We start from the raw sequence: 22505 nt of genomic DNA, 5'->3' as shown, positions 1-22505 counted from the left end.
GACAAAGGTTGTTTTAATGGAGAGAAAGGGATTCATAATAAAGGGACTGTGGTGGTAGAATTGACAAAACTAGAAAACTGATAGGATTAAGAATAAATCAAACAGAGGTAATGCCTCTTCCACATGAAAGCTCTTCACCTTTTTGAAGACAGCCCTCATGTGGCCCCTAAGCCTTTTCTACCACTTTCCATTATAGAAGGATAGAATCACATGTCAGAAATTGATTGCTCCATCAGCCATTCCCACGTCCTTCAACCATTTATCTTATGACATGATTTCAGTTCCCATGCAATTTGGGTTCCTCCTCCAGATGCACTCTGACTTGGCAATGTCTCGTTTAGAAATACTCAGTGCTATACACAATATTCTGTGTTTTAACAAATGCAGACCAAAAGTAGTTTTTTTTTCTTTTCCCTAGACATTTTTGTGTCCTTGTTATGATGGTATTTTTTTTCCCCAAATTGCAGGACTTTTCCTTGATGCTTTTTAAATTTCCATTTGTTATCTTAAGTTCACTAGCCTGGCAAGTTCTAATCTTATTTCAAAGCTGATGCTGTCATCCAATACTATTCTGATAAGTGTGATAAGAAAATCAATCAGCCATCATTTATTAAGCACCTACTCTATGCCAAAAACTTTGCAAAATGCTGGGAATATAAAGACAAAAGTGAAATAAGGTCCTGCCCTCAAAGAACTTACATTTTAATGGGGGCAAAAATATATTAGGTGTATTTGCATGCCAAATATAGAGTGAATACAATGTAATCAAATAGGAGAACGAGCTAGTACCTAGGGGAGGGGTGTGTACAGGGCAAAAACCAGAAAAGGTCTCTTTCAGAAGATGATACTTGCATTGAATCTTGAAGGAAACCAGGAAACAAGTGAAAAAGAAAATCATTCCAGGTATGGAGTGGGGGGTGATGTGGGGAGGAAGGAGTCAACAGTATAATGGAAGAGAGACAGATGTCGTGAGGAAGATAATTTCCATACTGTAGTTTGTACTAGGTCAGACCACATTTGAAGCACTATGTTCAGTTTTAGAAGCCAAGTTTTAGAAATGTCATTGGCAAGCTGGATTTTTTTTGCCAGAAGAGATTGATCAGGAAGGTACATGAAATCACATCATATTTATTTGTTCTCAAAAAGCAAGAATAAAATCAGTGGATGAGACTTTGCAAAGGGCAGATAGTGACTCAATATAAGAAAGACTTTTATAACAATTGGAAATGCCCTCCAAACTAGAATAGACTTCCTTATAGTCTAGAAAGGGCTTCTTCATCTGTGTTCTGTCCATGAATTTGTTTTATTTTCTTAACTGTATTCAGATAGAGTTGATTTCCTTTATAATCCTATGTATTTTATTCTTGTGCACTTGAAAGCATAATTTTTTGTTGGAGAAGGGATCCACACTTATAGTACAATATTAAACACAACAAAAATAAGAAGCCCAGTGATTTTGGATGTTATAAAGAAGACTGATATTTAACAGAAATTTAGTCTAGATGGCCTTTAAAATTCCTTCCAAATTTAAGATTCAATGATCTGTGGAGCCAAGATGGCAGAGTAGAGGAAGCACCACAGCTGTGCTCTCCCAACATTCCCCTTTAAACAACTTTAAAATAACACCACAATTTAAATTCAAGAATGGCAGCACCAACAAAAGGCTGAGGCATGAGATTTTTTTTTCAATCTCAAGACAACTTAGGAGGTGAGAAGAAGAGATCTGTGACACTGAAGTAGAGAGTGGCCTGGAGCCTATATGGATGGGAGTGGCATCAGTTGTGGAACTTCGTAGAAGCAGCGTTGCAAGCTCTCAAATCAGAGACAATAAGGGGATTAGGCAACTGGTCAGAAGTCTACAAGAGATCCCTGTACCAGCACTGGATGTAGGACAAGGCACTGTTTGGCAGGTCCATTAATGATATTTACCTTCAGATTAAGGTTTAAGGGTAAAGAGTAGTGCTTTTGGTAAGAAGGAAACAGGGACCTTGAGGAGCATACAAGGAGAGATGTGTCCATACCTCTTTCTATATCATACCACCTTAAAATCCCCTATAATTTGCAGACACCTAGAACTAGCTCTGAAAATAGTAGAATGGCAAAGATTAAAGACTTAGGACATTGATTCCCTATAACATCCCTCCCACCCTAGAAAGCAGCCTAACGTTAATATAAAGTTCAAAGACCAGAAATAGGATGTAAAAATGAGGGGAAAAAACATAAAAGTAATCTGGCCATTAAAATTAAAAAAAAAAACTAGTATGGTGATAGGGAAGATCAAGACACAATTCCAGAGGAAGACAGTGATATCACAACAGCTGCATTCAAAGCCTGGAAGGGAAAATAATGTAAATTGGACAAAAGCCTGAAAATCTCTGGAAGAGCAAAAATCATTTTAAATATGAGGGGCAGAGTGAAAATTGGGCAAAAAAATAACAGCAATGAAAGAAAATTATGAAAAGAGAATTAAAACATATTAAAAGAGGCACAAAATCTTCTAGAAAAAAATCATTAAAAATGAGAATTCATAAATGGAATATAATGAATTCATGAGACATAAACAAACAAACAAGAAAACCAAAGTCAAAGGAATTAAAACAGTAGAAGGAAATGTGAAATAGCTCATTGGAAAACAACTCACCTAGAAAACATATCATAAAGAAATAATTTCAAAATTATTGGGCCATCTTAAAATCATGACCAAAGAATGAGCCTAGACATATTTCAAGAAATTACAAAGGAAAATTGCCTTGATATCCTAGAACCAAAGGGGAAAATGCAAACCAAAGAATATCCAAAATGAAAACTCCCAAGATTAGAACCAAATTTCAGAGCTCCCGGATCAGAGTAAATACTTCATTCAGCCAGAAAAAAAAAATCCTCAAATACAACAGAGCCACAATTAGAATTACAGAAAATTTAGCAGCTACGTCGTTAAAGTGGAAGACTTGGAATATGACATCCTGGAAAGGAAAGGAACTAAGATTATAACCAAGGATAACATAATAACTGAGTATAATCCTTCAGAGGAAAAAATGAAACATTCTTGATTTAAAAAGAATGCCAGACCTGAATAGAAAAATTTGACATTCTTAAAACCTATTCCTGAGGGGGAAGCTAAGTGACACAGTGGATACGGCATCAGCCCCACAAAACAAAACAAAACAAACAAAAAATAAAACCTATACCTGATAGACTACAGCCTCAGGGAGTGGGGAGGGAAGGGGAGGAGAAAGGAGGAATAAAATTTAGAACTTAAAACTTTCAATAAAAATGTTTATTATCTTTAGAAAAAAACAGAAAATTTAACATTGAAACACAAGACTCAAGAGAAGCATAAAAATAAACATGAATAGGAAATCATAATAATAAGGTAAACTTGTTTAGATTTCTATGTGATGACAAATGTAACTCCCAATAAATCTATCATTATTAGGGCCATTGGGAGTCTATGTAGACAGAGGGAAGAGTAGTGAGTCAATTAAGTTGGGGTAACATTTTAAAAATGAAGGGATCAGTCACGGAAATGTACTGGGTTAAGGTAGAAAGGAGAAGAATGTGAAAAATTACTGCACTTTTTAAAAAGTGTAAAAAGAAGAGCTTTTACAGTGGAATAGAAAATGGGGGGAGTGGGTAACATTTGAACCTATCATGAGAATTGTTTCAAAGTAGGAAGACTATATGTGTGGGGAACAGAAGGGTAGGTATGAATAAATACACACAGAATAAAGTATAGAAATCTATCTTACTCAACAAGGAAGTAAGAGAGGAAGGAGAAAGGAGATGCAATGGTTAGAAGCAAAACAAACTTTGGGGAGGAATAGTAAACAAAAATAGAAAAAGATAAATGGAAGAAAATAGGTTGGGAAGAAAATGCACAGTTAGTAAACATAATCATGAATGTTAATGGTATAAACTCATTCATAAAATGGAAGTATATATCAGAATGGATTGAGTAAAAATGCCACAAATACAGAAATTAAGATATATTAAATTCTCCTTTTCCAGACCATGCTGCCAAAAAATTACATTCAATAAAATGCCTTCATGGATATTATTTAAGGATTTGTCCCACAAACATCTTCCTATAATGACACTTGGAATGACACTCGGTTTCTAATTCTTTTTGAGAGAATGAAAGATTTGGAGCTCTTTGATTTCTTATAGAACACCTGAATTTTGTGGTATGCAGATTAATAAATCGAATCCCTTGGGTTTAAATTAATTCCATAGATTAAGAAAGTAGGGTTGTCAGGGGCAACTAGGTGGTACAGTGGTTAGGGTAGAGTGACACATTTGAATATGCTAAGCATTCTCCTCCAACCCCAATGCACAGCATACATGTCTTCCTTACTTTGACCTCTAAGAATATCAGGCTTCCTTCATAACTCAGCCCATGTTCTACCTTCTATGTTATGTTTATTCTGATCCCCCTGGTGGAAGCCTCAGGCACTACCTATATGACTCTAGCTAAGTCACTTAACTCTGCTTCAGTTTCCTCATTTGTAAAATGAATTGGAGAAGATAATAGTAAACTACTCTGGAATTTTTGCCAACCACACCTCAAAAGAGATACAAAAATTGAAATGACTGAATAACAATAACTCCAGCACTCCCTTTTAGAATTATAATTTACAGAGAAGGTGCCAATCTGCCAAGAGTTTACTTACCCAAGAAATTCCCATAACACTGAAATCATAGGTCTTATTCATGTAAATGTTTCCCTGGATGAAATGTAAACTCATTGAGAGCAGGGCTTATTCCACTTTTGTCTTTGTATACTCAGTGGATAGTATGATATCTGCAACATAGAGAGTACTTAAAGGCTTATTAAATGATTAAATAATGTATATTTTCATTTGACTGATTTTTAGAGTGAATCTATTTTTGTTACCTCAATGGAAGCTATAAATAAGAGCACAGATTTTAGTCCTTTTAATTAGAACCCAATCAAAGGATCATAAGTATTGGAACGGAAATGAAACCTGGATATCATCAACCCCCTATATCCCCATTTTTAAAACAAAGAAATTGAGGGCAAAATCATACAGATAGTAAAGAACAGACTTATAATTCAAACCCAGGTCATCCGAATAGAAATTTGGTGCTTTTTCTACTGTACCAGAACTTTATAAATGAGAAACTTGATCCTGGGACATACGTCTAAAAAGAAGTTTGTACCAGCAGTGGTTTCAAATATCTATGCTCTCACCTTTTTTTTCCCTTTAACTGGTCTCTCCATTCCTATCTCCTCTTGCTCTTATTATTCTTGTTGTTGCTGTTGCTGTTGTTGTTGAGTCATTTTTTTTTAGTCATGTCCATTTGCAATTTTCCTGGCAAATATACTGTAGTTGTTTAGCATTTTCCTTCTCTATCTCATTTTATAGATAAGGAAACTGAGGCAAAGAAGGTTAAGTGAGTTGCCCAGATCACACATCTAATAGGTATCTAAAAGTAGATTTAAACTCAAAAAGATGAGAATCCCTGACACTCTATCCACTGCACCATCTAGCTACACTACCTCTCTCTCTATCCCTCTGTAAATCTATGGAGCAAGAAAATAAATATCACTCCAGGTAGCTATGTGAAACAGCTTAAATGGAGTATGTTTTGAGTAAAATTCTGAAGGTTACTGTCACACAATAGTTGTCACAGTCTACTGCTGACTCACTCACTCTGGTCTGAAATTGACTTTCTTTAATTTAAAGAGCCAGATGTCCCCAGCCCTGACAGTTTACCAATAAGGAAAACCATGGTCTTAATTTTCACTTTATATAATCCATGCCTCAAGTCTAGGTAGCTAGCCAATCCCTTATTATACACCTGATGATTGGCCCTGATACATATGTGAGTTAAATGCAGAGTGGTGACTGTGTTGTATTATCCACATTCCTTTGCCCACAAGCAGAACTAAATGGATCATTTCCTAGGATCCTTGACTATATAGAGATATCGTTATCCAGGTCACATTTGAGAAAGGGTGCAGAAGTAGCACCAAGGAATATGTTTTATTATTTATTTTTCATTCCTTTTATATATCATTGTTGTATTGTTTTTATGCTGATAAGGATGGCACAGTGGATAGAGAGCTGTCTTCAGAATTGATATAAGCTGGGGTCAAGTGCTACCTTAGACACATGTTGTTTTCATGACACTAAGAGGGACACAACTTCTCAATGTCCAAGGTAATTCTCTAACATTATAAATTACAGAACAGCTGTTGTTCTATATTAGTTATAGGGAGTTTCCTAATTAAAAATTATATACACTGCAAAAAATATAGATTTGGACAGGGAAAAAAATGGCAAAAAAGAAAAAAATCCCAACAATAACATTTTGAGACTACAAGCTCTGTATGTAGTTAAGAAAGTTTGCCCATTATTAAGGGAAGTCAACTCCATTATACCAAGGTCACATGAATGCAGCATATTGAGGGAAAACATGGTTTACCAGGGGTTAGGACTCCCCAGTTAATTTCATTTTGGCTAAAGTCACGCCACTACCCCCTCCAGATAGTGAGTCAGTTCTTCCTTGCAGAGAGGCAGAGCTGTGGGATAGAAAGTTATCCACTTTCTGAGAAGCATAGAGAACTCAATAATTCTGAAGTACTTCAGCCCAGTAGGTTGTATGTATATAAGTGCCAGGGAGAATGTGGGAATATCCAGCTCCTGATATTTCCTGTTGAATCATCTCAGGAAAATTACTACCAGCACCACCTGGCACTGCATAGTACTATCTAGCCTGCTGTGTTTAATATCCACGTGTCATAATTTAAAATTGCATATGTAATCAGCTCACTGTAACAGAAAGAGGACAGACTTTGAGTGAGAAAAAAAAAGACGCGTTGAGAAATTTATTCTATGTCTCAAAATTTGTGTGACCACAGGCAGGTCTTAAAGACCTCTATAGACTAATTTCTTTGAAGATCAGTTACCTTTTATGTAAAATGTGAAGATTTCACCAAGATAATGAATCTATAAGGTCCTTTCCAGCTCCAAATTGTATTATTCAACTTCATTTGACCATTAAAAAATGACCCCATTCTTTCATAAGCAATGCACTTTAAAATGTCTTTAAGTTGTTATCATAAGCATAAGAAACATTATCTTTGGAAATGGACTTCTTGAAAAGAAACAATGCTAGCCAAACTGTAAATAATCAATGCTTCAGTGACATTTTAGCACTTAGAATTTAAATAACACTTTCACAAGTCTATTGGCCTTAAGATGGCCATAGTTATTTTTTAATATTTTACAACTTTAAAATGTTGGCATGTAATTAAAAATGAGAAAAGAGTTAATAATTAAAGCCTGCGTTTAATAACTAAAGTCACACTGGCGGGGGTGGAATTCTGTCTCTTTCTACACACATATGCTTTTTAACACTGCGGAAGTCACTTCACATTGTTTGCCTCAGTTTCTTCATCTGTAAAATGAGTTAGAAAAATAAATGGTAAAGCACTCCAGTATATTTGCCAAGAAAACCCCAACTAAGGTCATATATAGTCACACATGACTGAAACCACTGAACAACACACACATACATATACATATGCATGTACATATATACATGTAGATAGAATTATAAGGATAATCAATGCATAGAGGAGGAGGAAAGAGAAGTAAGGGAATAAAGAGAGGAAGAGGATTAGGGGAAGGGAGAAAAGTATATAGAGAGGGAAAAGGAGGAAAGTGAAGAGAAAATGGATGGGTAAAATTGTTCATTTTCATCAATTTTGTAAATTTACTCCTCATATCATTATTTTTATTCTTATCAGAAGATGAGAGGAGTTTGACTTGTGGTTTCATTGATTTAGGTAACTAACTAAATGAAGAAGCCACCTCTGCCAGTAGAACTCCACAACTTCTCAATAAGTTGTACTCTTAGCTGCCTAGAATGCAGAGATTAAGTAACCTACATAGAATAGAAGAAAAAGTGTTGCAGTTGTAGGACAGCAACAATACAGGCTTCTCTATGACTTAGTAGAATGGGGAAAAAAGGAAAGGAAATAAAATCAATCCCTTTGGCCAATTGGGAAATGAGCAAGGTTAGTGCCTAGGTGATAAAAAAAAAAGTGTCCATCCCTGGGTCCAGATTAAAAGCCTTTATAACTTTCTAAGGCCTAATAAAGTTGTGTCCTTTTGTCATAGCCTTTGAAAACCCAGGTTCACAGGATGCCACAATGAGACATTGTACAAGGACATCAGAACTATCATTGTCATCACCATTATTATCTAGTTTTCATAGCATTGTGGAAATGTCAAAATTCTGGGGAGGGTGATAAAGGAAATTGTTCAGATGATCTAGGCCATATTTTTGACTCAATTATTTTAGACTTCAAGTGAAATTCTTGCACTTTAATTTTAATTGTCATATCTTAGTAGAACTAGCTCATAATGCTAAACTTGGCTTCATTGAATCATAAAACAAAGCACAACCTGAAGAAAATGCCTAGCTCAAATGAATCTTCTTATAATATAAAACGTGTCAGCATTTCTGGAACCAGGCACTGGTTGAGTGATTACCCTAAGGATTAATAGGAAAAAAATAATCATTTATGTTTTCAAAATAGAATGTTGTCATGGTATACGTGTTGGACAGGAAACAGGGCAATACACACACACACACACACACAGCTCCAAGCTAATTGGCTTGTTACTTTGATTGACACAACTAACAGGTGGTTCTATAGATTCAGTCACATGGTATCTTTTCATGGTGGAGCTTCCCTGGCAATATCTTTTCCAGTAAGGGCTGTCATTCCAGTTCTCATAACAGTAGAGCCAGAGAGGACGAGGAACAAAAATCTGGTTGGAGAACCAACAGGTGAAGTTAGGGAAACACCAAGTGTTTTCAAAAGTAGAAGAAACTTAGCTGTCAGGTAACCAGTGTGAACATAGCATGGTACAATAGAACTTCAAAAGGTAAAAAATTAGGTGTGACTCTTGTGTCAATAATCTTAGATTCACTTGCACATACTGCTTATAGCTAGTTTATTTCAGTGGAAGAGTCTTCGACAAGGAAAGTGGATTTAATTTTCTTGTATGTCCATGGTTTGGAAATTTGTCCGGAGAGGCCAGTGAATTGTCGAGTAAGAGTTGGAAAAGCAGTTTCTTGAAGAACACAGCAATGTAATAAATTTTCCAGCCCAAAACCACGGGATAGAGGTTAATCAATCTGAAAAGACTCAGAAGAGTGAGATCAGTCAGTTAAAATAGAAAAGAAAAAAATTAAGAAAGAACTAGACTTAAATCAATATACTTACAGATATAGCATCAACAGTACCTCTTAAGATTCTTCAAAAGTTGTGTATTCTCCTTAGTCAAAAAGCATTTATTAAGTACCTATTTTTGTGCTAGGAACTAAGCATGGGCATTTATCTCACTTCTTGTTCCCACATGTATATTTTTCTGTTGTGCTTAGTTAATTCCTTTAAATACACTCAAAACAAAGTATGCCTATATTTTTAAACAGAAGACAAAGGGCCAGGTGGGGATGGGGGGGGGAGAGGGGGCGGGCAAGTCTGTGACCTTTTTCTTAAGAAAGATAGAGTAATGCAAACCAAGTCAAAGAGAAATAGAAGCAAAAGAAAACCAGCAGGGGGCAGAAAAGAGCCAAAGTTTGGATCCTCCTTAAGTATTGCTTATATATCCATTGTGACATATTTAGCCAAAAAGAACCATTTGGAGAGGATTAAAAATAATCCTTTTACCAAAAACAAAGCAAAGATACAGATGGCTTTTATTTGAAGATAAGTACTGAATGAATTTCAGCATCTTGCTTATCACTTGGGATATGAAGAACTTCAGAGCTGGAAGTTCCTTATCTTCAAAAGAATTCCCTCTCAATCATGGCATAATAAAATAGAATATCTTCTCTAACATACCTGACAAATTTTGTCGTCTATCCTTTACTTGTATACCTCCAACAAGTGAAAACCTGTTACCTCTAAACATAAGGAAATTCTCTTCACCCTTTATGAGCAATCTAAATTTTCCTCCTTGTAATTTCCTCTTAATGTGTCTAACTTTGCTTTCTGGACAGGCCTTCAGAAGAGAATTGAGAACAGCTAATATATTTCCTTCAATCTCCTTTTCTCTAAGTTAAATGTCACCAGTTACTTCAATAGATACCCATGTTCCAGTCCCTATCACTAATATACCAAGAATGTGAAACCTTATTTGCCACATTCTAGAAACTTATCAATGCTCTATATTAAATGTGATGTTCAGGGGCAGCTAGGTGGTGCAGTGGATAAAGCACTGGCCCTGGATTCAGGAGGACCTGAGTTCAAATCAGGCCTCAGACACTTGACACTTACTAGCTGTGTGACCCTGGGCAAGTCATTTAACCCTCATTGCCTGGCCAAAAAAACAAAAAACAAAACAAAACAAAAAAAAAATGTGATGGTCAGAAATTAACACAACACACCATATGTATTCTGCAAGATGCAGCCGATTTCTACCAATTCCTATATTACCTCCTTATTCATAGAAGTTATTTTTTCTGGGCTTTGGTGCTTTATACTACATTGATCTCACACAAATATTTTATTAAAATTTTAGAATAATGCATTTGCTTCTTCCATTAAAATAGAGAATGCTTAAAACCTACAAATATGTCTTTCCTATTCTTACACAAAACATTTATGGGGCCACTAATGTAGTTTTTTTTTTCCCTTCTTTTGAAATCTGTTCCTATTTTTAAACATGATTTCTGATAGGTCTTATGGACCTACCAGAATAGCATATGCACACCCACAAGTATATCTACATATATATGCTATCATTGAATTCAATGGGTTTTTTTGCTTTTTATTATTCATGTCCTTAACATTATTTGCAAAATTACATATCAGCAAACCCTAAAACATGTCCCTTTTTAGCTGAGTTTAAGATGATATGATTGTAATTTTTTGTGAATTATCAATGAAGTTTTTAGCTCTAATTTATTTCCTATTTTAATATCTATAAGGAAGCAATCTAAATGATATTTTTTCTTGCTTTATGATTTCTTTTTGATTGAAGAATATTTTGCAAAACTCTTGAAATTAAATGTGTGTATGCTCACGATTGTACTATAAAAATAAACTATTACCAAGGATTTTGGCCTAAATGTTAGATAAAAGAAAAGACTTTCCAAGAGTACATTATCTTGACAGAGTCATTTTCACCTCTATTTGTACTCAAAAGTTAAGAATTGGTTGATAATTGCTCAGAGTCCCTGGTTTATAGTTGGGCCTATAATCAACATACTGAACATGCAGCCAACAACACTCCTCAGTGCCAGTAAACCATATTAACATGTAATTTAGCAATAATTAGGTAAATAATAAATATACAACACAATATAGATAATGTTAACATGTGGTTTTAGAAGTCAATGTGCAGGCCATAGAAATGCTTATGTATGGTTTAGTGTTCCCATTTCTATTTGAGTTTGGCTGGCCTAGACAACCCAATTATGTGTTTCTAGTAGTGATTAATCAAATGCTGTATATTTTATTATTAAGCAATATTGAAGGTATTTTTTATATGTGTGCAAAACCTTAGTTAATTTTTTTTGCATTTCTACCCAGGTAAAGAAGACATGTTTACTTTCTACCAGATGATTCATTAATCCAATCTCTACATCCTGATTATCAAGATACAGATGAAATCCTCATAAAACAAAAGAGGTTGGTTTACTTGTACATGCAATCCACAATTACAAATGAACTACATTCTGAAAGTATGTTTGGAAGTCAGTCATTCGAAACTCAAAAGACTTTTTTTTGCCATCAAAATAATGCTTTCAAGAATGGTTAGATTCCGACCCTAACATTCATAGAATCCCTAGTTCAATGCATTACTTTATTATGGAGGAGAACCCTGAATTATTAAATGTTATGCATGTTAATTGTAACCAAACTAGTAAGCCTTCAAGAGTCATTTTGATAAGAGAACATATCTGCTTTCTTTGCGCCAGCTTAGTATCATCACATGAACATTACCCATGGGTAGATAATGGAATATTTGGTCATACTGACAAATGAAAGAGATTAAATCACAAAATAAACCTCAGTCTTTCGGGGCCCCCTTTCTGCTTCTACAGTGAAAGGGACATTTTATAGAAAGGGTTAGGCAGTACAGAAGCATGACATTTTTAGACCCTTAAGACCTATGAACTTTATTAGTATTCTTTTTTATATTTTGTTTTATTCTGATATTAATGAACATCCAAAAAAGAACACAATCACAGAGAGTGTTATTTATAAAACCAAGGACTTCTATTATATAGTTTGTGGGGTTTTTGATAATAAATTCACCATATTATTTTAAAGCTGTCGCTTATATTTCCTTCTGAAGTTCCTTTTCTTTGCATTAAAAAAAATTCTAAAATGACTCTTCTATTTTTTTTTGAAAGCCCTAGACTTACATTGTCTTTTTCAATGTAGTGAAAAATAAAAAAATCATCCTTACAAGCATAGTTGAGGAAAACAAAACAATACATTCACCCTCATCAAAAAATGTATGTCTTAAGGACACCTTGAAACCATCTTCTGTTTGTGAGGGAAGTCATAATTGCTCCTTGACTTGATCAGAGTTCTTCAATCTTTCAAGAAGCATTAGTATTCTTAATGGGAGATCTCTGTCTAATTTCCAACAAGTTTATATTCTATTAGATGAACTAAATTCCATCCATATTAGCATCCTCTGTATAAATGAAACCAGAAAACAAAAGGCTGTAATGACATCAAATGTTCCACACAGAATCTTTTCCATGAGACATATATGATTGTTGTTGTTGTTGTTGTTGTTTTCCATCATAAAGCAAGTAGAGTAAAGCACATCCTTTCACAGACTAGCTGCTGATGTCACCTTGCAATATTCAGAATAAATGTAGAAACAGACCACCAGGAAGATAATTGCAGCTTATGTACCAACATCTGCTTCAGAGGATTAAGAGGTAGAAATGATGAATAAAGATCTACCAAGCCTACTGAAATCAAAACCAAACACACTAGTAATAGTCATTGTCAAGTGAAAATAATGCCAAGGATGAACCAGCTTAAGCTTGTTTTCAAAATAGAATGAAACAACATATTTAAAAAAAAAAAACTGTGAAAAACAGTGAAACAGAAAACAAACCTGCAGAAAGCTTAGTATGGTGCCTGATTAACTCAGGTTTTCCAAAAATCAGAGAAATTAATCCAAAAGATAAAAAATACACTGGAAGTGAAACAGATTTGCTAACATTTCTAAAGAAGGTTAATTACAACAGTACTGCCAGTAGACACATCCCAAATGGCCTAGGGATGACAGTTAAAAGGATGAAGATAGAATGGTTGGGCTGAGCAACTACAATTAGAAAAAAATCCATGTTATAGTTGACACAATTTTACTTGCCCCAATGGAATGATTTTCACAGTAAAGCAAAGGAAAGAATACCCACAAAAAGGGGACATACAGGTTGAATCTGTTGGGGTTTTTATACAGTTAACCAATCCAAAACAATGAGCAAACATCTTTGAAATAACTAAGATGTAACAGAGAGTTCTAAGTTCAAGAGGATACAAGCACAAATAATGAAGCAATCCTTACTCTTAAAGATTCTGCATTCTAATAGAGATAAGAAATAAGCACATGAATAAATGCAGAGTAAATAAAAATATAAAATTAACTACTATATGAAACAGCTAAATTAAATGTTAGGGAGGGAGGGTAATAATGATTCAATGTGGAGGAGGGCACTGGCAGTTCATGTAGGAAGTAAAAATTCAGTTCCATCTCAAAAGACAGAAAAAGGTGACATGGAAGACATCAAAGATTTCTATCATATGTATTTACTTTCTCGTCTGTTTTTTTTTTCCAAGAATGATTTCTATACATATTGAGAATATGATAGAAATATGAAAAAGAAAAAGCAGATTATGACATGTTGACATGTTCATAGGTACATAAATGATTGAGATGTACAGAGAATCCAAAATGTATCTGATTTTATTTTTTAAATTGCTGCTTTTCTTTGAAGGAAAAAAATATATTTTCTATTCTGAAATAGCATTAGAGTCTATATCAAGTAAGATATCTCTCATATATGTTAGGTTTATGCATAATGTTTTGGTAGACACAACCAACAAGATAATCTGATTAATGGTTTTCTGAGTATCATTATCAAGTAATGACAAATCAGGGAGACATCTGCTCTTCAAAACATTGAATGAATTATTAAACATATAAGTGACTACTATGTGTTAAGTACTGTGATAGGCTTTAGGAGTATAATGGAAAAAAAGTGAAATATTGTTCTCAAGGAGTTTATATATTCAATCAATTAATATCTTGGATCCACTAAATGGAGTATTAAGTTAGTGTAGTCCATATTGAAGAGAGATTCTCTAAATACTGAACTCAGTTCAACAGCTACTTACACAGATACTATGCACAATACATTGTGCTATCCATCAGTTATATAAAGAGTAAATGTGGCTTAATCCTTGCTCTTAAATAGCTTGTATTTTATTGAGTCTGATAGACTCCTGTCTATTAGATGTTCCTATTATGGATGATTAAAGATTTTTTTTGACCTGAGATATTTCAAAAATGCCTTCATAGGTTCTTAAGAAAGGATGTGGGGGGCAACTAGGTGGCACAGTTGGTAGATCACCGGCCCTGGATTCAGGAGGACCTGAGTTCAAATCCGGCCTCAGACACTTAACACTTACTAGCTGTGTGACCCTGCGCAAGTCACTTAACCACAATTGCCTCATCAAAAAAGAAAGAAAGAAAGAAAGAAAGAAAGAAAGAAAGAAAGAAAGAAAGAAAGAAAGAAAGAAAGAAAGAAAGAAAGAAAGAAAGAAAGAAAGAAAGAAAGAAAGAAAGAAAGAAAGAAAGAAAGAAAGAAAGAAAGAAAGAAAGAAAGAAAGAAAGAAAGAGAAAGAAAGAAAGAAGGAAAGGATGTCCTTAGACATCTATGCTGAGCAGAGTAAATCACTGGAAACTGCACATTGGCCAGATTAAAGCATATAAATGGGCATGCAGCCTCTTTAGTTAGTACTTTAATACGTATATCTTTCCATGATGTTAAGTTGCTGCCTGCTAGGAAAGAATATATATATTTTCAGGACAAATATCCTGCTCATTATATTATTGGGTTATGAATAAGAAGATACAATGATTTTAGAAAAATCAGAATTTCACATGACAACATTAAAAAAAATAGAAGCATGAATTATGGACATAAGTAAGAGGCAATATATTACCTAAGAAGACTTTTATGGCATAAGTCATAGGCATGAAGTCACTGTATTATTGGCCAGAAGTCATCGTATAATTGAAAGAGGAGGTGAATGAATTGCCTGGAAGGGATAAGGGCAGCCTGATCATTGTACTGGTATACAGAAAATATTTCAAAAGGTAGAGGAAGACATCTAGCAGATTGGGGAGATATACTGTATGGAATAAGGAGCTATGGATAGGTCGTGAACTTTGACGATAGAATGAATGCTAATGAGATCATAAATCAATCCATAAATCAATGTATTATTATGAGCTGAGTCTCAAGAGCAAAACACTGGTTGGATAACCCCCTGGAAAGTCACATAACTTCTCTGAACCTTATGTTGTTATCTTTAAAATGAAGGGATTAGACTAGATCAATGCTTCTTAAACTGTGGGTCATGATACCATGTGTGGTTGCAAAAAAATTGGCAACAGTAAAAGTTTATGTATACCTATTTTGTATACTTATATACACGGGGTTAGGTAAAAAAAAAAATTATTAGGTGAAAAGGGCTCGCAAGTGGAAAAAAATGTAAGAAGGCTTGGACTAGATAACCACTCAGGTCTTTCCTTATGTAATTCTATATATGTTCCTATGTTCATTAGAAGAAGGATGGTCTTTTTTTGGGGGGGGGGGCAGGGCAATGAAGGTTAAGTAACTTGTCCAGAGACACATAGCTAGTAAGTGCCAAGTGTCTGAGGCTGGATTTGAACTCAGGTCCTCCTGAATCCAGGGTCAGTGTTTTATCCACTGTGCCACCTAGCTGCCCCCTGGAGAAGGAGGGTCTTTCCACCCATTCATTAGATAAAGGGCTAGATTTAAGCAATTTTTTTTAAGATATACTGATCCTTTGATACAGCCTTCTTTCCTTTCTGCATATATTTTCTCCCTTCTAGTGATTGTCCTCTTATATGTCAATGTCACCACATGTGATCATAAACCCCTTTCCAGATACCTTATGCCCCAAATTGTTCCATGTTCTAATTTACTTCTTTCCTTAACCTCAATCAAAATTCCCAATTCCCATTCCCACATAGAAGAGGAATTCAGGCATTCAGGGAATAATTTATTGAATTAATTAACCATCAAAATAAGTGAATGACTGTAGAACCCCTTTACCTTTTTTGTTCCATTTATATTTTAAGGGGATGTTTGATAATTGAAATGAAAATTGAATGATAGAATTGCAGGCACTGTCACAAAGAGAACTGGGGAAAATGAACATAGGAAGAGGAAAATGAGGATTGGGTTTTGATAATATCTGTAATCCCTTGTAATTTAAGATTCTATAATAATGTGCAAGTTATATTCAAACAGATTAGCCCACTTTTAAAAAGAAAAGGAAAAATCTGCCCCCTAATCAACTCATCTAAGGTATTCCTGATAAACAAAGATGCACCTCTGCTTCAGTCTGTGAGCCTGCATATTGATTTTAAAATCCCATTTCCCCCCAAAGTTTCCTAAAAGAAGTAGCCATCAGAATTGTCAGGATGGTGGGGTAGTGATGGAATTGAAGGAAAGAAGAGGTTTTGATAATCATTAATATACAGAGCTGTTGGTCAGTTAAGAATTTTACAGAATATGAGTATCTTTGTCACCTTATATAATAAAGATGGGTGAAAGGAATGGAATAATAATCATTAAATGCCTACAATGTGCTAGGCACTGTTCTAATGGATATTTTGTCTAAAAATATTATCTGGTTTGATCCTCATAATGACCCTGGGAAGTAGGCACCATTATTATACCCATTTAAGCATTGAGAAAATTAAGGTAGACAGAGGTTAAGTGATTTGCCCAGGGTCACAGAGATATTAAGTGTATTAGGTTCGATTTGATCTCTGGTCCTCCTGACTCTCAATTCACTGTTCTATCAACCTTGCCACCTAGTATACAGGACCTAGTATGCTAGACACATGAGATTAGATAGATGGATGGATTGATGGATTATAGATACATACATACATACACATATACACGCATGCATACATACATATACATATAAATAGATACATAGATATCTTAGGATAGTGCCTGGCACTTAGTAGGTGCTTAATAAATATTGGTGGATAAAATGATTAGAAAACACAATGGGCTCATTTTAATTTCATATCATCTTTCTATGTGAAATTAAAAACTAATTTGAATTTAAAGTTAGCACGACATATTATTCACAGTTCAGATTTTTAATGCATGAGGCTAATAAATAGCGGCAACCTAAATTAACTGAGTAATTCTATGCTTTTCTCCCTTAGGAGACAACATATGTATTTCTTCAAACAAGACTTATTTTATAACACTGGATAAAATGAGATGCCTGCGGAAACGTTCAGCAGTGTCATTCTTAGGACTTCTTGTCATTTGCCTTCTGTTCATGAATTTGTACATTGAAGATGGGTATGTCTTGGTAAGTTTCTCAGATAGATTAAGTTTTATAAAAACAGCCCTTTAGGATTCTAAATTGCAGCTTAGTCAAGCAGAGGAAAATTGGCATAGTGGAGAGTTCACTGTCCTTGGATTTAGAGATATAGGTTTCAAATCCTCCCTTGGATACCTACTTCCTGTGTGATCTTGGGCAGGTCATTTAGCCTCTTGGGGGCTTTGGTTTCCTTATCTATAAAATGGAGGGGCTGAACTAGATAAAGACTAACCTAAGCAACTATTATCCTAAGTTACACCCTTAAGTCAGAATCAAGCTCAAGACCCTCCTTAGTTAGGGAAATAGTTTCCAAAAACCATTCAGCCACAGAAATGAGTAAGATAAATATAACAAATGTATGGATTATCTATTTTTTATGATAGATTTTTTTTAATTGAATTGAATGTTTACTGAATTGAACACTCAAGTACTCGACTTCAGAGTAGGAGTATAATCCTTTTTATTTGTTCAAGTCATATTCTCTTGATAGAAAAATAAACTAAAATAGTATTTCCTTTATTCTCTTTCCTTAGGGATCTCTCTCCTATCTCTTTAACCTATAATCCTTAGATATCTTTCTTTGATACTAATACGTATTTAGGTCTAAATAGTTTCCAATTTGCATGTGCCCAGCTACCCCAGCCAATGTCTGCAAAATCAGTTAAAGCCACTTAATCCATTGGAAATATTGGTACTTATTTGAAATTTGGGAACAAAACCAACTCTTGCTGCATTAGGAATTAGTTAAGCTTCTTCAAAGCCCCATTGCCTTCCAAGTACCTTTTAATGAATATTATTGTTTTGTTTAGTCAAAGAAAATTGACATTTTCCCTTCCATTATAGAGTGTTGACATTTGAATTGATTTTTGAATGGCTCTAAGTGGCCCAAATTGGGCCAAGATACATATCCATGTTTCTTGATTATGCCTCAGGAGACAAAGATACTAAGACACTCAGTGGTTTATAAAGACAATTTTGCTACCACTTTATAAATGAATCTGGATGAGAAGTGGGAAACACGCACAATGGCATTATTATTGAATCATCTTCTTGTATCAGCTTGCCCTGGATCATATCCAGGGCAGATTCAACATTCAACAAATATTTAGATATAGCTTTAATGATAGCCTTCCTGTTCACCACAAAGCAATTCAGTCAATGAACAGTCACTGAGATAAGCAGGGCAGAGGGAAACTTGGCTAATATGATTTAATTAAGATGCTAATACATTAGAGGGGCTGACCATGAATGCTACTGAGAAAGGGTTCTCTTCCCTTCCTTACCTTGTTGTTTTTAAGTCTGAAAGGCTGTGGATTTTGTGGAAAGGCAGTCTGGTATAGTAGAAAGGACACACAGCTTAGAGTCAAAAAGCCATCATTTGACTAACAATTCTGAGACTTAATGCTGTTGCATGTGATTCACTAGCCCCCTCAAGTCTCAATGTCCTTATCTGTAAAATGGAACAATAATACACTTCTTTTATCACTGAGTAGTAAAGAAATTCCATCATATATCTTAAAGTCTTGTTATTGTTATTCATCCTTCACTCTTGAAGAGTACTGATGACATCAGGAAAGTGATGTCTCAAATTGCAAGTGAATTGGATTTGAGTGATGCAGGGCTGTGCAAAGTCATCTGCTTCATTCTCTCCCTTTCAGAGTCATCAGGGCCACTGGCAAGACATAAGTCAGGACAATTGGAGATGATCCAGGATGCAATGGGAGATCTTGGCCTTTTTAACCTAAGGTCTTCCCCAGGTCTCAGTTTGTCTGAAAAAACTTCCATTCATTAATTAAAGGCTAAGAAAGAATTCAAGCAAAATTACCTAATTTGCTATCACAAAAGAATCAATCTGGGAGCAGAAAATTCTAAAGTACTATTATTGAGAAGAAGCCTTGAAGTTAGGAAGAAATGGGGTCAAGATCCATCTCTGACATAGATTGTCTTTGTTCCTCATAAGAGAATGAACATCCCAATTCTCTAGGCAGCGAAGTTTACGAGTCACAAAGTAAGTGCTGATCTGCATTAGCAGAGGGAGTCCTCTAATCTTGGAGCTCCCTATGTCAAAAAAAAAGGCTCAGGTCCAGTAGCTAAATCTATTATTACTATTTCTGAGTCTCAGATCCTAGGGCAGTAATGTAATAACCATCAGACAAGTCAAATTTACTTGAAAAACAAAGTGAATAAATAATAAGTAGTTTGGAAGTGGCCATACCCATCATGTTATTCCTATTCGTAAGTTCCCAAGAAGAAACTAGAGTATATATTTGTACCTGCTTTCAAAGCCATTTCATGAGTACAGTGAGTAATGTTCTATAATGGGAGCCTAGAAATTCTGAGTTCAAATCCTACTTCAGGACAATGGTGTGTGACCCCGGACAAGTCACTTACCTGTTCCAAGGTTTAATTTTCTTATCTGTAATATGGGAATTATAATAGAAACTACCTCCCAGGATTGTCATAAAGATCAAATGGGGAAAGCTAGGTGGCACAGTAGATAAAGTACTGACCCTAGATTCAGGAGGACCCAAGTTCAAATCCAGTCTCAGACTCTTGACACTTAATAGCTGTGTGACCCTGGGCAAGTCACTTAACCCTCATTGCCCTGCCAAAATAAATAAATAAAATGATATAACATAGGAAAAACCCTTTGTAAACCTTAAAGTACTATATCAACGCTAACTATTATTAAATAAGTGAAAAACTATTCATTAACTTGGAATCTTAGAAAGACACCTGGGAGCACTGTGAGGTTAAATGATTTGCCTAGGGTCAAGGTTCACAAGTCATGAAACCAGCTCTTTCTGAAGTTAAGGTGGGTACCCTATTCAATAGACCAAACAGCTACTAGAGCAAATAGAGAAATAAATGACTGTGCTTCCTACTTGGAAATCATTTTTGTTTCTGTAACTATGTCTGGTGAAGGGAGTAACATTCTGCCCCTTTATAAATCAAACCAGTAATGTAAAGAGTAGGTAGACTTTCATTCTTTGTTTTCTTTAATGAACAGCTTCTCTGTCTGTGAGAAGCTTTCAAGTGGCATTTCAATATTTTAGTGTACTTAATAGTCAGAAGATCACTATTTATAGACACCTTCCTATAAACCTCTCATGAGTAGGGCTCCCTTTGAAGTCATTTTAAACCTTATGAATGAAAGGTCATTTTAAAAAGCTAGAATAATCTCAGTATTTTTTCCCAATTTTATGTTCATTTCATTAACAAATGTGTATGTACTGAGCCAGGCTTTAGGCTATGTACTGAAAGGGATATAAAATAAATATCAGGATCCCTGGACTCATGGAATTTAGATATCTCCTAGATTATGCAATGTATGAACACTAGTATGTATAATGCAAGATTTTTGTCGTCATATCTGTTTCTATGTGACCCATTTGGGGTTTTCTTGGCAGAAATATTGGAGTGGTTTATCATTTCTTTCTGTAGCGCATTTTACAGATGAGGAAACTGACACAGACTAAAGTGATTTTTCAGGGTGATGAAAGATAGAATTGGATAGTTTCCAAATTACAAAAAAAAAATTACAAAAAAAAAATGTATGTAAGGAAAAGAATATCATGAAAATGCTGGTAAAGCAAAGTATTTCCATAGAAATGGTACACCTGAATTTTAGAAAAAAATTTGGCAGACATCCCCATCACTATTAGATGATAAATTCAGAGCTGAATTATAAATTATAATTTATAAGTTATAAAAAAATTAATTATACTTTGAAAGCTCTAATGCACTTTATTTTGGGGAGAGAGCAGCACAATGAGGATTAAATGATTTGTCCAGGGTCACACAGCTAGTAAGTGTCAAGTGTCTGAGGCCAAATGTGAACTCAGTTCCTCCTGAATCTAGGCCAGGCGCTTTATCCACTGTACCACCTAAATGCACCTAAATTTTTTTATTTTTTTTATTTTTATTTTTTTCTAATACACTTTAGAGCTCACCTTGTTTGACACTCATTTTAGAGATGAAAAACTGGTCCAGTAAAGTGAATTTATTTGCCCAAGGTCAAATAGGTAGTGACAGAAGATAATTTGAACCCAGATCATCCTATGATTCTAAATTAAAATAATTTCTGTTATCCTATTCTGCCTTGTCAGTTGAATTCAACAAAGTCTTATTCAATAAGTCTACTGTGTTGTTGTTTTTTTTTTCTTTTGGGGGGAGTGAGGTTAAGTTCATTACTTCTGTTAAACTGATCACTGTGGGGACCATCTTCTATGTGTCTACCTCAAGCCATTCACATTTTCCTAGTCTCATCTTTTACAATTCTCAATCATATCCTTGAAAAATTGCTCCAAAGGAAACATTACAAATTGCTATAAGCCTTTTTCAAGGTCTTTTAGCCATCCAGATGTTAGGGATATGGGAATAAAAAAACAAAAATATAAAAAATGTCTCTACCCTCAAGGAACATGTATTGAACCATACTCTAAGTATTCACAGTAATGAGATCACCAATCCTTAAATGAAGCATAGGATATTACCTGAGCAGTAGTGCTAGGCATTAAGGATACAAAGGTAAAAGAACAAAAAAAAAAGAGTGAACAGTCCCTGTTGTCAAGGACCCTACAGTCTAAGGAGGGAACTAATATGCAAATATATATATATATATATATATATATATATATATATATATATATATATATATATATATATATGTTCATACAAGAGATATAAAGAATGAATAGTAGCATGGACAAGACTTGATTGGTTCTGGAATGAATTAGAGCTGAACTAGATACCAGACTTCATTCTAGTCTAGTTTCCATGTCCATCAATTTATTTATGTCCATATTTATTTTTGGTAGGG

General features: G+C 34.7%; 1 protein-coding gene across 3 annotated transcripts in view; it reads left to right on the top strand.

Annotated features, from left to right (window-relative positions):
- MGAT4C (MGAT4 family member C) overlaps positions 1 to 22505 on the top strand; it is a 749687-nt gene that overhangs the window by 709782 nt on the left and 17400 nt on the right. For all 3 annotated transcript variants that reach the window (XM_043967011.1, XM_043967013.1, XM_043967012.1), the window contains 2 exons: positions 11579 to 11677; positions 17520 to 17671. In XM_043967011.1, the coding sequence (XP_043822946.1) occupies positions 17573 to 17671 (99 nt within the window). In that variant the 5' untranslated portion in view covers positions 11579 to 11677; positions 17520 to 17572. The remainder of the gene's footprint in view (positions 1 to 11578; positions 11678 to 17519; positions 17672 to 22505) is intronic.

The sequence above is a fragment of the Dromiciops gliroides genome, chromosome 5, assembly GCF_019393635.1.
Source record: "Dromiciops gliroides isolate mDroGli1 chromosome 5, mDroGli1.pri, whole genome shotgun sequence".
Taxonomy (NCBI): domain Eukaryota; kingdom Metazoa; phylum Chordata; class Mammalia; order Microbiotheria; family Microbiotheriidae; genus Dromiciops; species Dromiciops gliroides.
This window is presented reverse-complemented; position numbering and strand designations above follow the sequence as displayed.